Source organism: Manis javanica, chromosome 15, assembly GCF_040802235.1.
Source record: "Manis javanica isolate MJ-LG chromosome 15, MJ_LKY, whole genome shotgun sequence".
In the NCBI taxonomy this organism is placed as follows: domain Eukaryota; kingdom Metazoa; phylum Chordata; class Mammalia; order Pholidota; family Manidae; genus Manis; species Manis javanica.
The window spans coordinates 26,208,667-26,223,219 of record NC_133170.1 but is presented as its reverse complement, the minus strand read 5'-3'; the positions used below and the strand labels follow the sequence as shown (position 1 = coordinate 26,223,219).

Below are 14,553 nucleotides of genomic sequence, written 5' to 3'. Positions count from 1 at the left end.
GATTCCTCCTACTGAACATGATGGGTCAAATGAGAGTGTGCTGGAAGGGTGAAGTTTGCAGGGAGCCGCCCCAGGAAGAAAGCACGCCAGGCAGCTTCCCTTCACATCGAGGCAAAGCAAAAAGGGCCCTCATTCCGCGGGCAACCGGCTGCGGGTACGGGGACTCTACACCGACAATCGGCGCAAAGTCCCCGAAAGGAGAGGGCTCAGGCCGGGAGCCCAGAATCCAGGCGAGAACCGGAAGGGCGCGGCTTGCCTGTAAAACTCCCAGGTACGCAGTAGCGGGTGGCGCTCCGGAAAGACCCCCACGGTGGGGAGGAGGGTACGGCCAACTCGGCGGAGAAAGGGGTGAGCGGGAGGCCGAGGGGGAAAGCAGGTCGCGAATCCCGGGCGCCCCGGCCGGCGCGGGGCGGGGGCGGGGCAGGTGGGGTGGGGCGGGGCCACGGCACATGCGCACCGAGGCCGGCCGCGCGGAGAGGAGTGGCACTTTTTAAAAGTGCAGCCCCGAGGCCAGCCTGCAGCCGCCGGCACCTTGGTCCGAAACCTGATCCCGTCAGTGCCGGCTGCGCGTCCCCGTCCCACACGAGTCCGGCCCAGGCCAGTCTAATCCGCACCATGCCGGTCAAAGGAGGCACTAAGTGCATCAAATACCTACTCTTCGGATTTAACTTCATCTTCTGGGTGAGTGAGCGCGACCGCCGAACGCCCCTCTCCGGGGCCACCTGGTCGCCCTGGGGACCCTGTCCGACGTCGGGGCCGCCGGTAACTGGCACCGCCCGCGTGAAGTCGACTCCGGGCGGGAGAAGAAAGGGCCTGTTGCCACCAACTGCCTGCCCACTGGGTCCGGATACGCGCGGGGCGGGCACGTTTCTAGGAGGTTCTCTGAAGCCGAGTAGGCAGGGGCCGGGGAGACCGCTCCCGACCCTCTTCTGGGGTGGGGTTAGTGTCTGCTCCCACTCCGAGTCTCAGGAGTACAGGAAGGGCAGGCGGCAGGGAGAGCCCGAGCACCCCCTTCTGGGAACTCGGGGCCCTGGCCGAGGACAGAGGGGCAGTGCCCTCCGTGACTGAGGTGGGGTCTCAGAAGTGGCGGGGCCGCGAGGAGGGGAGGATGCGGGCGCTCGGAGGGACTTGGGTGGCGCAGGGAGAGCTCGGCCAGGGGTTGTTGGCACTTGCACACTCCGGTGTCCTACGCAGACCTACTCGGGGACCCTGGAGGAGGAACCCACAGGCCCCAGTTATTCCCAGACGTCGATTCTGAGTAGCCGTGAGAAAGTCCGAACTCCCTGGAAACTTCCTGAAAGACTAGCTTGTCTTGATTTTTTTTCCAAAGGCGGTAAGTATCTGAACTGGAGGGAACTCTGGGAGAGTTGGGGAGAGATGGAGAAGGCAGATGCCCGCGGGCCCTTTTAGTGGGGTGAAGCCTATGTTTATCCGTTTCCCAGAGAGGTAAGGTGCCGGCCTCCCACTGCCCGCCGCTGGGCCTCCGGTCTCGCCAGCCCACTCAGCCGCAAAGCGGGGCCAGGAGGGGGAGCTCACCTGGAAAGGGCACCTGGCCGGGAGCGCCTGGACTCGCGCTGGTGGCCCCCCTCGGCCCTCCTCTCCGCAAATGGGAGGCCTGAGAGAGGTTGCAAAACTATGGAGTGTACCTCCATACCTTCCGTGGGGGGGTTAAGGGGTCACCCAAAGACAGAAGCAAGGACTAGTGGACTCTTGTGTCCTGGTTCTGAGGGCCACATCCCCTGCAAACAGATGGACAGTATTTGCCCCTCTGCAGTCAGGAAAGAGTTCAGAAAGGCAGCCCCTGTACCACTTTCAAGAGAGATGGCTGGAGAAACGGGTTCCCCCAGACCCTTGTAACCAGAAAAATGTATTTCTTCCTATGTGGCTGGTCACTGGGGTCCCAGTTAACTTGGGGGCAAATCATCTGATTTAATCCTGTCTCCAGAGTTGGCAGGGTAAGAGACTGGCTCGCCCTTGTAAGAGGCACCCCAGGGGCACTCTAGTGAGGATGGCAGATAGATGTGCCCTGCCCAACCCTTGGTCTGCTTTAGGGAGACCCTCCTGGTGTTCCTAGCAGCTTGCTAGCTAACTGCCAGGCTTGGCTTCCTCTCACCAACCTCTGGCACCAGAAAAGAATGTGAGAGGGTGGACTAGCCCCGCCCCGCCCCACCCAACCCTGTCCTTTGGGGAGTTTTCCGCTCCCTGCCTGGCTGTTGATTTAGTCCTCAGCTGTCTGCCTAGGCTGCATCAGATTTGGGGCTAGGGGGGACCACAGACTACCAGAGTTGCATACTCCCCCCTCCACTCTGCCCCCTGACACATGCAGGTGCCTGGTGGGAGGCTCCCAGGGCCACTCCAGTATCTGCTTCGTCTCCAACCTGCCACCCCACTGTCTTCAGAGCCACCCTGCCTGGGCTAGGTGCCACTGATCAGTTACGTCTGGCACCGAAATGACTCACTCTGGGAATATTTGGGTTTAGAGTTGGGAGTGACTTTAGAAATCATCTGGCCCAGCCAGCCCTCTTATTTGCAGTGAGGAAGCACAACCAGAGAGGGGGTAGGTGATTTGTCCAGGATCAGAGACTCATCCAGTACTACAATCCTGGGTCCCCTCCTTTAATCCTATCCTTTTCTGTCTCCATCACGAAACCATCAAGGGCACCTGGTAATGGGCTGGTGCAGGGGTGTAAGCAGTATCTGCATTTTCCTGAACTGATAAAGATACTGTACAGTAGTCCTGTATTTAGGTCCCTCACAGAAGCCCCCATCCCCTAGGAGACAGTGAAGTAAAGGAATATCAGAATCCATTTGTGCACCAGTGTATCCTGCAAAGGCCTTTTCCAAGTCCCATGATAAGCCAGTAGGAAGCATCATCCCCATTTTACTGATGACCAGGAAACCTGTCCCCAGGGAGGTTAAGTGACTTATCTAGGGTTGTGTGGCCGCATAGCATCAAAAGTAGGGTAGAACAGGCCTGGATGGCTTCAAGTCCCGTGGACTGTCCAGCATAACCTGCTACCTACACAGCTGGGTGGGAGTGAGAGAAGGTGGAACAAGCTCTCAAAATAATCTTTTCAGGGAAGCTATGATGTAAGTAAGGGGGCTGCTTGGATTGTTACAGTGTTATCACTTCCCTTTCTCTCTTCAAAAATTTATAAACTTGGCTTTTGGGGGCCTGACATAGGCCTTGAAAAGCAGGAATTTTGAGACCAGCACCTTATCAATGGGGGCTGCCTGAGAGGGTAGGTGGCCTAGCAGGGATCCAGAGAGAGGAAGCCCACCTCAGTGGCAGTGGGGTTGGAGGGTGTACCTCTTCATCTCCCTGTGTCATCCCTATGGGGTACATGGTAACAGCCAGCCTGAGCTTTCGGCCCTGAAACCCTTCCCAGCTTGTCTACCCAGCCCTCCAACCCCCGCCCCTAGGCCCCAGAACTACTTGAGAGGGAAAACATCTTACAAAAGTCAGAGGGTAAGACTGTAAAGTGGGGAACCAGGGCCTGGCCAGGAGTGTATCTTTCCCCTTCCCCCCAAATCCTAGGCCTGCATTGAGAGGACCTAGCTCCTACCCACTACCCTCATCTGTCTCTGCTCCCTCTCATCCTCATGGATAGAAATAGCTGGGGATTTCTCTTTCCCAAAAAATGGTGTCACCTGGACTGGGAATTCAGAGACCTGAGTGTTCGTCCAGCCTGTCTCCAGCTTTCTTGGAAACCTTAGGCAAGTGGCTTTTGTGCTCCAGACCTCAGTTTCCCCATCTGTAAAACCAATGGGTTGAAGCATGGGGTCGGAAGGTCCCACTGCCTCTGTGAAACCAGCCCCACCCTCACTGCCCAAAGCAGTAGGACTTTCCCACACAACCCAAAATAGGAGTTGGGAAATGGAAATGCTCAGCAACTTTTCAGGCTTACCCTCAGAGCTCCACTCCCTTTGACCCATACCCCGTGGGGCCTGTCTTTCCTGTTAACCTTACAGTTCCCCGTATATCCCCAGGTGGGGTCTCTGTAGGGGATTCTCTTGTCACCCTCAGCCTTTTGTGGCTGCACAGCCTAGTGAGTACCACCTCCAGTTGGAACTTCCCCATCACCAGTTGGGGGTGACGTCTACCCCATGGGGTAGCTGTGAGTTTAAATAGGTGATACGGGATGTGCTTAGCTTAACTGCAGCTATTGTTATTCATGAGTTGAACACATGAGGTGGGGGGAAGGGTAGGAGCAATTCCCTAAGACTTGTGGAAGTTGCATCCAGGGCTGCTGCCTAGAGCCTGCTGGAATGTAGGCGGGTTCCTCCCTTTCCTTCTCTTCCCGCATCACTGCCAGCCTCGGTCACCCACCCACTGCCATTCCCCACCAGGAAGCTGACTCTATCTCCTGTGTGGCCACACTTTGGACTACGGGGCAGCCCCATTCTGAAAATAAAAACATCACGGCAAAGAAACCCTGAGGCCGCAGGATTCTGGGTCCGGGCAGGGCAGGGTCTGGGAGGTGGGGTTCGGGGGTTGAGACAGAACTCCTCCCACCCAGCTCGCTGCTTCGCCCTGAGGCTGTTTGCCTTCAGCGTTGGGCTGAACCAGCAGCTGTGAAATGGCTTCCCACCTTTGGCACCCAGACAGCCGGAGTTCTGGTAAAGCCGGCTGTGTTTGTACTGAGGCTGGCAGGATCGGGGAGGGATGAGGCAAGGCCAGGTGTCTGCATCTGCTGAGGAAAAGAGGACCTCCCCCTTTCCCAGAATCCTGATCACTTTTTCCCACAATGGTTGTCGAAAAGATCTGACCCCTGACTTTGGGGGGCTGGTGAGGATGACCCCTCTATCCACACCCAGTCTCTCTCCCCACCTTGCTTTCTTTTCCTAGTGGCCCGGGGCACCATTCCAAACCTCACTCACTCCTTTGTACTCAAAGGAAGCAGCTGCTGGTCAAGAATTATGGAACTTTGGAACTGCTTTGATAAGCAGTGCTATCAGGAGCCATCCTCCCTGGAGCAGTTACTCTGCTGAATGAGCCTTTTGTAGCTTCAAACCTCACACACCAGCGTGCTCACACCTTCCTTTTGTGTTAGATGTCATTCCTCCCTCTTAACAGAACCATGTGTCCCATGTTTGAGTTGTCTGTTTTCCTATTCAGTTTTATAAGGAGGCGTGGCTTTTGGTCACATAGTTCGGAGAGTAATAATATGCCTCGGACTTACCAAAGCACCTTTTCTTCTAAAGAACATAAACCTTGATGTTTCTTCCTTGGGCGTGTCTGGCTGTGAGTATAAGGGACCTGAGGTCACTGGTTACAGTGGTTTCTGTGGTCCTGCTGTCTCCTTGGTAGCTGCACATTCTAAACAGACCTGTGTCGAAGTGGAAGGGATGCCCAGAGAAGTCTGAGGAAGCTGCATATTTATGCCTCCCCCAGGTTGGTGTCAGTGGGACTTTATTTGGACCCGCCACAGGTCTCTGCAACCAAAGCCTTGCAGGGTCTCTTCACCTCTTACATACAGAAGAGCAGTGACTTCATCTGGGTTTGAAAAATCTGGTGAGAGCCTTTGCACCCACGTTCTCTACTACCTGGAGATATGTTTTGCAGCTGAGGGAATTCAGGAGACCAAAACAGGAAATCTTAACAATACAGTTTTTAAGTATATGTTTTTGAAACCTGACTGCAGATCACTTGCCTTGTTCTTTCTGTGGAAAAAGTAATGCTGGTCCAGGGACATTTTCATTTTCCATCAAGTGATGACATGCAGCTGTGGAAAGCAGCTTCCTGTCTCCAGATGAGATGATTTTATAATAATTATATCCATCCAGTAATTTCCAACTCCCACCGCCCCCCAAAAAATACTTACTTGGGGGTAGTTCTTAAGTACTGTATGCTGTCATCCTAGACTAGTGGATCTTAAGAAAGAGATCAGTGGGACTGCCTCCAGAAAAATGGTCTACCATTTTTTGGCTTTTCTTCTAGAGGCCCATGGACTTAAGGTTCAGACACCCCATACTGGATTTTCTCCCTTGGTTTCCAGGCAAGCCCTGTTCTTTCCTGAATCCCATGTTTCTGCCCTGAGAAGCAGGCTGCCTCTCTGCTCCCCAGGGACCATGTGGGGGAACTATAGGGGGACTCTGAGAAAGGCATTAGAGAATTCTAAGCTCCCTGGTGATCAAACGCAGCCCAGACTGGAGAGCTGGCCTCCCCACCCATCCTTGCTCTGACTTGAAGCTTAATCATTGCCCAAGGAGTGGCTTTGACTCTCAATTAATTTAATGATGTGTGTTTCTGGTCCCCATGAAGAATCCAACTTTATGAGCTTCCAGCCAAGTTTTGCTTCTTGGATCCTGTTTTCCATAGCGTGGGTGATGTGTCTGTGTTCAGGAAGAGCTGAGTTCTCTCTTTTCCTCATCCTCCTTCCCACCAAATGGAGATCAGAAGGTGTGGCTGTCCTCCTCTGGCCTTGCCCGTGAGGAGTTTGGAAAGGGAGAGATGTGTCTGCAGGGTCTGTTCGGGACATGGACACCTGAGGGGACATACACAGCCTGGTGGAGTAAGCAGGCCAGGATGAGGCTGGCTGAGGTCAACAGGGGCCGCGAGTCATTGGATTCGGAGAAGATCAGGGTGGAAAGGCCTGGGGACTGTTGACTTGGAGAAAAGTCAGAAATCTGGGTTTTAAAGATCTTTTCTTGTTAGTCTTCTTTCTGAGCACTGTACAGGGGAGCCAGAACAGTGGCTCTTGCTGGTTCTGTTAGGTAAGGAACCCTTCAGAGTTTACACAATGTACATTCAAGGTTTCAGAAAACACCTCAGGCCTGACCAAGCCCTGCCTGCAAACTGCTCAGCCTCTGGCTTATATTCCCAGTGTGAGCTGCATGTCAGTTTCCCAAGTACAGAAACAGCACAGAACATCATAGGAGACAATCCTTGACTGGGGTATCAGAATAAATAAAGTAAATCAGACCGTTTTACTGAATTCAAAACAGATTTATTTCTATAGCCTTTTAGTTTAACTTGTCTTTAAACCTATGGATCGAGTCAATAGCGTAATAAATCATAAAACTGATACGTGAAAACTTTGAATGAAAAGACCAGCAAAATCATACTTAGTTGTGAACGCACTGCTTTTCAAGTCAGTAAAAGCTCGGAGTTTTTAAAAAGATAGTTTGCTATAGACTGGAATGTTTGTGCTCCCCAAAATCCCTACGTTAAATCCTAAAGCCCATGTCATGGCATTTGCAGATTGGGCCCTTGGGAGGTGATTGGGCGTGAGGGCGGAGCCCTGGTGAATGAGACCAGTGCCTTTTTAAGAAGGGGCCCAGAGAGCACCCCTCTCCTGTTCACCACGTGAGATGACAGTGACACGCCCTCTGTCCACCAGGAAGCTACTCCTTACCAAACACACCACATCTGCCAGTGCCTTGATCTTGGACTTGTCAACCTCCAAAACTGTGACGAATAAATTTCTGTTGTTTGTAAGCCACCCAGTCTGTGGTGCATTGTTACACCTGCCTGAATGGACTAAGACATAGTTATGTACAGGTCTGACTCAAAACCACCTCTTCCCTCCTAAGTGAGCATATGCACCCCCATCAGTTGCCCTGCTCCTGGAGCAGAATGCGCACCCCAGAGGCTGGAGCCCCTTCCCACCATCCTCTCCTGCTCACCCTGGGGCAGTGTGAATGCCTGCCTTCTTACAATGTAGGGCTGTGGATATAAGTCTGACTATTATGCTCAGATTTTTCAAAGCTTCCTCTCGACAAGCCTGGCTGAGTCTTCCCATTCCCTACTTTGTCCTCTGCCACCAAATTACAGCCCTGACTCCAGAAGACAGATACCCCTTAAGAGACCCAGACAACTTAGTTCAAATAGAAATTAGATTCTCTTCCAGTGCTGGGGAAGGGCCCTTAGCATGGGAAGCTGGCATTATTCCCATTTTGCAGGTGCCTCCTAAGACCCTATCTACGGCTGTAACATGGGCATTTTGCCCTTTGCTGGCAGGATGGTGCTGTGGGGAAAGGACAGAGGCTCTGGGTCCCACCTTGGGGCCATTCTTACCTGGGATACAATAACAGTGGCCAGGTGACAGCTGCAAGTGTGGGCTGCCCTCTTCAGGCTTGCAGCAGTAGCGAGATGGGGATGAGAAAAAAACTTGTCAAGTTGCTCGGGAAATCTGGTTCCCAGAGCAGTGCTGGTGTCCACACTGACCTTGTGGCCAGTGCACCAAGGGCATGCATGAAGCTCTCAGGCCAGAGGCCAGCAAGAGAAGCACAGGCTTGCTCTCTAGACTCTACCCTTAGGGTGGCGCCTCCAAGTCAGGTGGCCACCACAGGTGCTTTCCTGTTGGTGAGGGTAGGGGACCCTCTGCAGATAGCTCTTTGGGGGCCTTTAAGTAGAGAAGATGCACTTTTGAAATGGGATCAGTCGTGGCTAGGAGGGAAAAGAGACAAACATGAAAAATTGTGGCTCTTAAATAAAACGGATCAAAAAGACAGTTTAGCAAAATGATTGAGATATGGGGCTTTGCAGACTGTTCTGGGTTCAGGTTCTAACTCACCAGCTTTTTTGCTGTGTGATCTTAGATGAGCCACTTGATTTCCATACTTGAACTATCTTACCTAACAAATGGAAGTTTACCTACCTGATGGGTCCGTTGTGAAAATTAAATACCAAAGGGAAAATGGTTTTGGGCAGGGTGTGGGACATAGACAGCAAATACTGGAGTGTTTGCTACCTAATAAAGTAATTAAGAGTCCTAAAATGAAGGGGGAGTATCTTAGGCAGAGAGATAAGGGCAATGGAGAGGTTAGACACAGCCTCTGTGGGGAACCGTGGCTCCTGCCCTTGCTGTCTTTGTGCTCAGAATGCCCCGTGGTGGGAGAGAAGGGCCATTTAGCTGAACTGTGCTGGGAGTGCCTTTTGTCAACACTGCCAATCCAGATGCCATGTGGCATTGTTTAAATAAAAGGTGCAAATGAAGGTGCATCTCCCTCCACTTGGGCCAGGCAAGCAAGTGGTAACTGGTTCCACAGATGGAATGAGAGCTACTGGTCCACATAGTTAAAGTGTATAAGGGTGTGTGTGTGTGTGAGCGTGTGAGATCGCCAGACGTGTTAGGCATACACAATGGAAAACAAATGTTGGTGTCCTGGAATTTAAAGCAAAATATCCCCAAAACAACTCCCCACATCAGATGATTTTGGTTAAGATCAGAATGCCTGCTTTCAGCAGAAAATGGATTTATGGACTGGCTGATGTACACTACATGTCTGGCAAGCAGGCAGTGGAAACTTAAAATGGGACTTGTTTAGAAAGAGGTTGTCTTGGACAGAGTCCCCTCCCTCCCAGTCCTTCAGCCCCAAACCTCTTAATACCAGCACATCAAATAAGCTGAAACTTTTCTGCTTTCTGAGGGAGAACAAGGGCTGTGGTGTTTAAATGATGTCAGCTTTTTTGTTGGAAGGGAAGATTTTTCAACTCTTGTTCTGATGAATTTCCATAAATTAGGAAGTGTGCTGAGAAACAGTTTATGCGGCCCTTCCCTCTCAGCCACACCCGAGAGGGGAACCAAGCCAGCTTCCTTCCGCCACAGTTGAGACTGGCAAGTGAATAACTGGCCTCTGCATGGCACATGCTGCACATGTGACAGCTGACAGCTGAATTGCTCCACACCAGCTCTGTGACCATGGGAAAGTTACTTTGCCTCTCTGAGCCTATTTCCTCGGTGCAGGATGAAGATGATCATAACCAGTCAAAAGGGTGTAAGGCATCCCCCCCAGCACTCCTGAAATTCAAAAGGCACAGCAGGGCTTCACAGTAGACCTTCAGCCTCTTCTGCTTGGGAAATCTCTCACTTGTGCTCCTACTGCGAATGGTGGCGTGAGCTCTACAGCGACCTCAGGTCAGGTGAATATACAAACACGATTGTCCAAAAGTGCTGTGCTTAGCAAACTGATGGCGCCCACAGTCTGTAGTTATCCAGCCACCTTCACTTCTCTACCTGAGCCCCCCAAGAGTGCTAGAATCCCCAGAAAGGGAGGACACAACTAAGGCTGAGCCTGTCCTTAGGACCCAGCAGTGTAGCTAAACCCAATAAGTGTGGGGAAAGTAGGCACTTTTTTGAACTTCTTTATTTTACAATTTTGACCTTTTTTATAAACACTGAATTATATGGGTGGCTGGGTGGCAGCCATAATTTTCTCAGTATTTAGGGTGCTAAATAGGTGCAAGGGGCAGAGTCCTCCCCAAGGACCAGGCTTCTCAGGGGTGGTTGGGTTTGTCGTGCCCAGAGGCTGTCAAAGAGCAGCACTGAGTAGCGGGGACCCTTTATGACCCAGGGGAATGATTGAGGGGAAGGGGGTTGACTTACCAGAAACGCAGATTCCTGAGGGGGGTGGGCAGCACAGTGGTGACTCACCTTAAGCCTCACTTCTCCTTATTTGTCAAGTGAAGGTAATACAACCAGTCTTAGGGTTGTTAGGAGAACAATGGGATATTGAATATGAAACTGTCATCACAGTGTCTGGCTCATGGCAAGAGCCCAGATGTCAGCTTCTGTAGCTACTCTTGCCTCTAGGATTTTTCCGAGATTGGGGTTGTCCTAAATATCACATTCACCTGCGTCTTGTTGCTTCAGTATGTAGAGCTGCATCACCAGGCTTCATCCCCCTCAGAAGATGACTTGGAGGACTTTCCCTCTGTGTACAAAATGCCCATTTCAGAGGTTTCCCCAGTTTGGGAGAGGTGGGTGAGGACAGGTACGGCTTTTGCTGTTTGCCTGAAATGGCCCCGCGAGGATGCCCTTGTGGAGTACAACTTGGAATTGAGCATTTGGAGTCAAAAGAAGAAATCTCTGCCTCCAAAACATGAAGCACCTCCCCTTCAGTTCACTCCTCAGCCTTTCCAGAGGGGGATGGGTTCCTCTTACCTAGAACTTTCTTGACATCTGGAAGCCAGGTCCCAGGAGAGAGTGGAGCCAGTTGCCACTGGTTCTGTGTGGACATGAAGAGGAGAGGAGGGTGGACCAACCCGGCCCTGCAGAGTGCATTTTCCCTGGGACCCCACAGTGGTGGGCTTGAGACCACCCCCCCTCCCAGCCTCAACCGGGATGGGGGGAGAGAGAACAGACCCAGAGGGGTGGTTAGCGGCCGGTGCCCTCTTGCCCTCAGCACAGATGGATGGCCTGAGCCTGGACTACTGGGCTCTGGATTGCCTGCGTGGATCCATTTGGGCATGCGGGCTGCCTCTAGCCCCCTGCTCATTTGAGTAAGTTGTTCCTTAACCTCTCGAAGCCTGCTTCATCTTTAAATAAGGACGGCAAGAGGATGAAGTGTGAGCATGTATTTCACCGTCTCGTGTGATGTAGGTCACGCATGGGCACTCTCAGATGGTAACTGCTACTACTGTCTCTGTTTTCCTCTCCCTGGCCTCTGGAGTTGTTGCTAATGGACAGAAATCCTGCCAGGAATCAGGTCAACACTAAAACTAGAAAACTTAAGTCATTGACTGTTGGCCCCCTGCATGTTTTCTTAAAAAAAAAGACCTTTTTTTTTATTTTCTAGAATTTAGGTCTCAGGAAAAGAGTGTACTCTTGTTCATAATGGCAGCCCAGCCTCTGGAGAACACAGACTGGAGGAGGCATCTTGGCTCCCTGGAGAGGAGGGTTCCTGGGGCTGGGTCTGTGTGGTGAGTGCATGTTAGGGAGCCAGACACGGTGTTCCTACTTAACCATTTACTAGGACTTTCCAGGCTTAGTGGGTTCATGGTGGAGTTGTCCAGCCAGAGTCCAGTGTCTCTTACCTCTCACTTACCGCCTGCTTACCTGTTCCTGAATCCTCCCCTCACCTGTCACTGTGCAGCAGTTCAAGGTGGCCCTTGGGCCCAGTCCCCGTGGTGGCTTTACAGTGCTCAGAGTGCAAAGTGGAACAGTGCGATTTTGCTCCATTTGGCTAAGCTTAGAGAAAGCTCACATTCCTGCTCATGCCCTCATGCCCCTCGGCACTGGCATTTAGAAAGCTAGTCTCTGGGTTCAGAACCCCCGAAGAGACCTTTTCCGTGTCCTCCCAGTTGTTCAGTGTTCTTGTGAAGGCCTAGAGCAGCGGTTTTTCAAACTTGAGTGTCAGTATTGTCTGGGGGCACTTGATAGCTGGGCTCTGCCCAACTCAAGTTCGTAATTAAGCCTGGGATGGGGACAGTGAATTTGCATGTCCAAAAAGTTCCCTGGTGATGCTGCGGCTGGTCTGGGGACCATGTTTGAGAACCAGTGACCTTTGAGGATACCAGCTGCTGGTTTTGAATGTTACCATAGGATGGCTAGCTCACTAGAAGCCCCAAGAGCAGAAGTTATGTAGAGAGATGAGGTGGCCCCCCCAGGGAGGGCTTGTTGTACAGGACTGTGATCTCTGGGGTTTTCTGCACATCTTTAATAAAGCTAAAGTTAATAATACGCCCTTGCTGATCTCTTCAAATTCAGCCATGAATGAACAGTTTGCCTGGGATCCTAAATGAAGGCAAGTTGTGGCAGTGTTCTCGGCTGAGCAGAGCTGTTTTTTTAACTGGGTGGTGGTACTGGATGGGGGGGACTCTGCGCCCGCCCAGATGGCTTTGCCTCTCCAAAGACAACAGCTGTGGCCTTCACCTGGAGGTGCTGGAGGTGGGGGGACGCAGAGAGGATTAGAAGATGTGGGGGGATTGGCTCCTGTTGGTTCTTGCTGGCAGTGCCGGGCCCAGCCTCCTGACCCTGAATGAGCCAATCCAAGGCTTGGTGTTCAGTGGTGCACTGGGGTTGCCATGGACACGGGTGAGGCCCAGAGCCCACAGGTCTGGGTGGCCTGGCTTGTTCTGCAATGCTGAAGCCTGTGTGAACATGGAGGCCCTTAGCTGCACTCCTGAGGCTTTCTTCAAGCATGACTTGTATTTTGGGGCCCAGAAGGACTGGTAGGGGAAACTTGCATCCCTATAGTTCAGTCTGTCACCGACTTCCTGGGTACATGGGCAACCCTGCCTAGAGGCCTCCCAAGTCCCGTGCCTTGAAAACAAAAACCGGGACTGATCTGCATCTTTCTGAAGGAGGGAGGTGGAAGGAGGTGAGATCCCCTCCTCTCTGGGATTGGCTCCTTTAATAATGCCCTTCTGCAGAGGCGGCCTGCCCACAGGGTGTGTGATCCTAGGAAGGACAGGCTCCTCTGAGCCTACAGCCGCCTCCCCCTTCCTTCCCACTTTTCTTTGGCCACCCCAGCTGTCCTGGTGGGGCTCTGGGAGGCAGTGCAGGGGTGTGAAGAAGGTAATTGCATCCGCCTTCCTACACCACACAGCAACCAGAAAACAGAACCAGGCTGTCCTGAACTGCCCTGCTCCACCCAACCACCCTCTCAGATCACAACAGGACATTCAGCTGCCATCCACCACATGGACTGCCCCACTGGCAGGTCTTTCTCAAGGCTTGTTATCATCATCACTCTCCCTACAGAACCTGGCTGGCTCTACCCCTTCGTGGTTTTCAGAGCATATTATGTGTATCACCTCCCTTATCCCTCACCTTCAACCTAGGTTAAGGGCAAGACCGGTATCATACCATCTTCATAAATGAGAGCTCTAAGGTTCAGAGAAGCTATGGAAGGTGCTCAGTGTCAGACAGCTCCTAGGAGGCCACAGCACAGTTAGACCCAGCGTCCATGCCCATCCACAAATACAGCCGTCCTGCACATAGGTGTGCGTGCAAGATTGCTGGGGAGCGCATGGAACCCCCTGGGACGGTGTCCTGTGGGTGCGTGGTTACAATTCCCCCAGGTGGTTCTGACACCCACCCCGTGTAGACAAGGCCCAGGCTTGTGCTGTGTGCAAGTGACAGGTGGCCGAGCCAGGGCTTTTGCTCCTCATGTGTCATCCTGTTATGCCACCTGCCCCTTCCTGAAAAATTTTGCAGCATCTCTGACCAAAGGCTCACCACGTAACCAAACAGCCATTGCTTTTCCAGGACAACAGACAGTAGGAAAGAAAGCACTCCCTTCTCCCCCAGCCTCACCCCTGTCCCCATCCAGCCCTCCCGAAGTGGCAGGTGTGACCTCAGTGGCCTCTGAGAGAAACCCCTTGTGGAGGATGATCTGCTCTCCATTTCTTAGCTTTCTGAGACAGCTGGACAGAGAAATGTAGTGAGTATTACATCCTAAAAAATGTGTGACCAGTCAGGCCATGTTACAGCAGAGGGGACCCAGAGGAGAAGGGGGCCTGAACAAGACCACCCAGTTTGCTTGCTGGGAGAGAATTTTCTTTGAAGTGGCATTTGTCCCACAGGTAGACATGGCTCTTTCCACGCAGGGACGCGCATGCTCCCTTCCTCTCTTTCTCTCCCCCACTCCCTCTCCACCTCCTCAGTCAACCAGTTGCTTTCTCTTTCTTGTCACCTCCCCTTCTTTCCAGAAGCTCACTCTAAGTGTTTCTATCAGTGGGGCTGCCTGTCCATTAATCCCTCCTCAGGTTCTAACTGGAACCAGTTTCGCAAACTTGGCATAGGGTCCAAGGGCATCACACTGATTTATTTTCTATCTCCATTTGAAACTGGAGATGTTTCCTTTAACTCCAGGTGTGTTGGT

The 14,553-nt window shown here is 52.3% G+C and overlaps 1 protein-coding gene across 2 annotated transcripts in view; it reads left to right on the top strand.

Annotated features, from left to right (window-relative positions):
* Positions 1-474: 474 nt before the first annotated feature.
* The window catches only part of CD9 (CD9 molecule), a 30,006-nt gene continuing 15,927 nt past the window's right edge, over positions 475-14,553 (top strand). The window contains exon 1 of one of the 2 annotated variants that reach the window (XM_073223881.1): positions 475-681. In XM_073223881.1, the coding sequence (XP_073079982.1) occupies positions 616-681 (66 nt within the window). In that variant the 5' untranslated portion in view covers positions 475-615. The remainder of the gene's footprint in view (positions 682-14,553) is intronic. The other variant, XM_017672090.3, reaches the window with a different exon arrangement.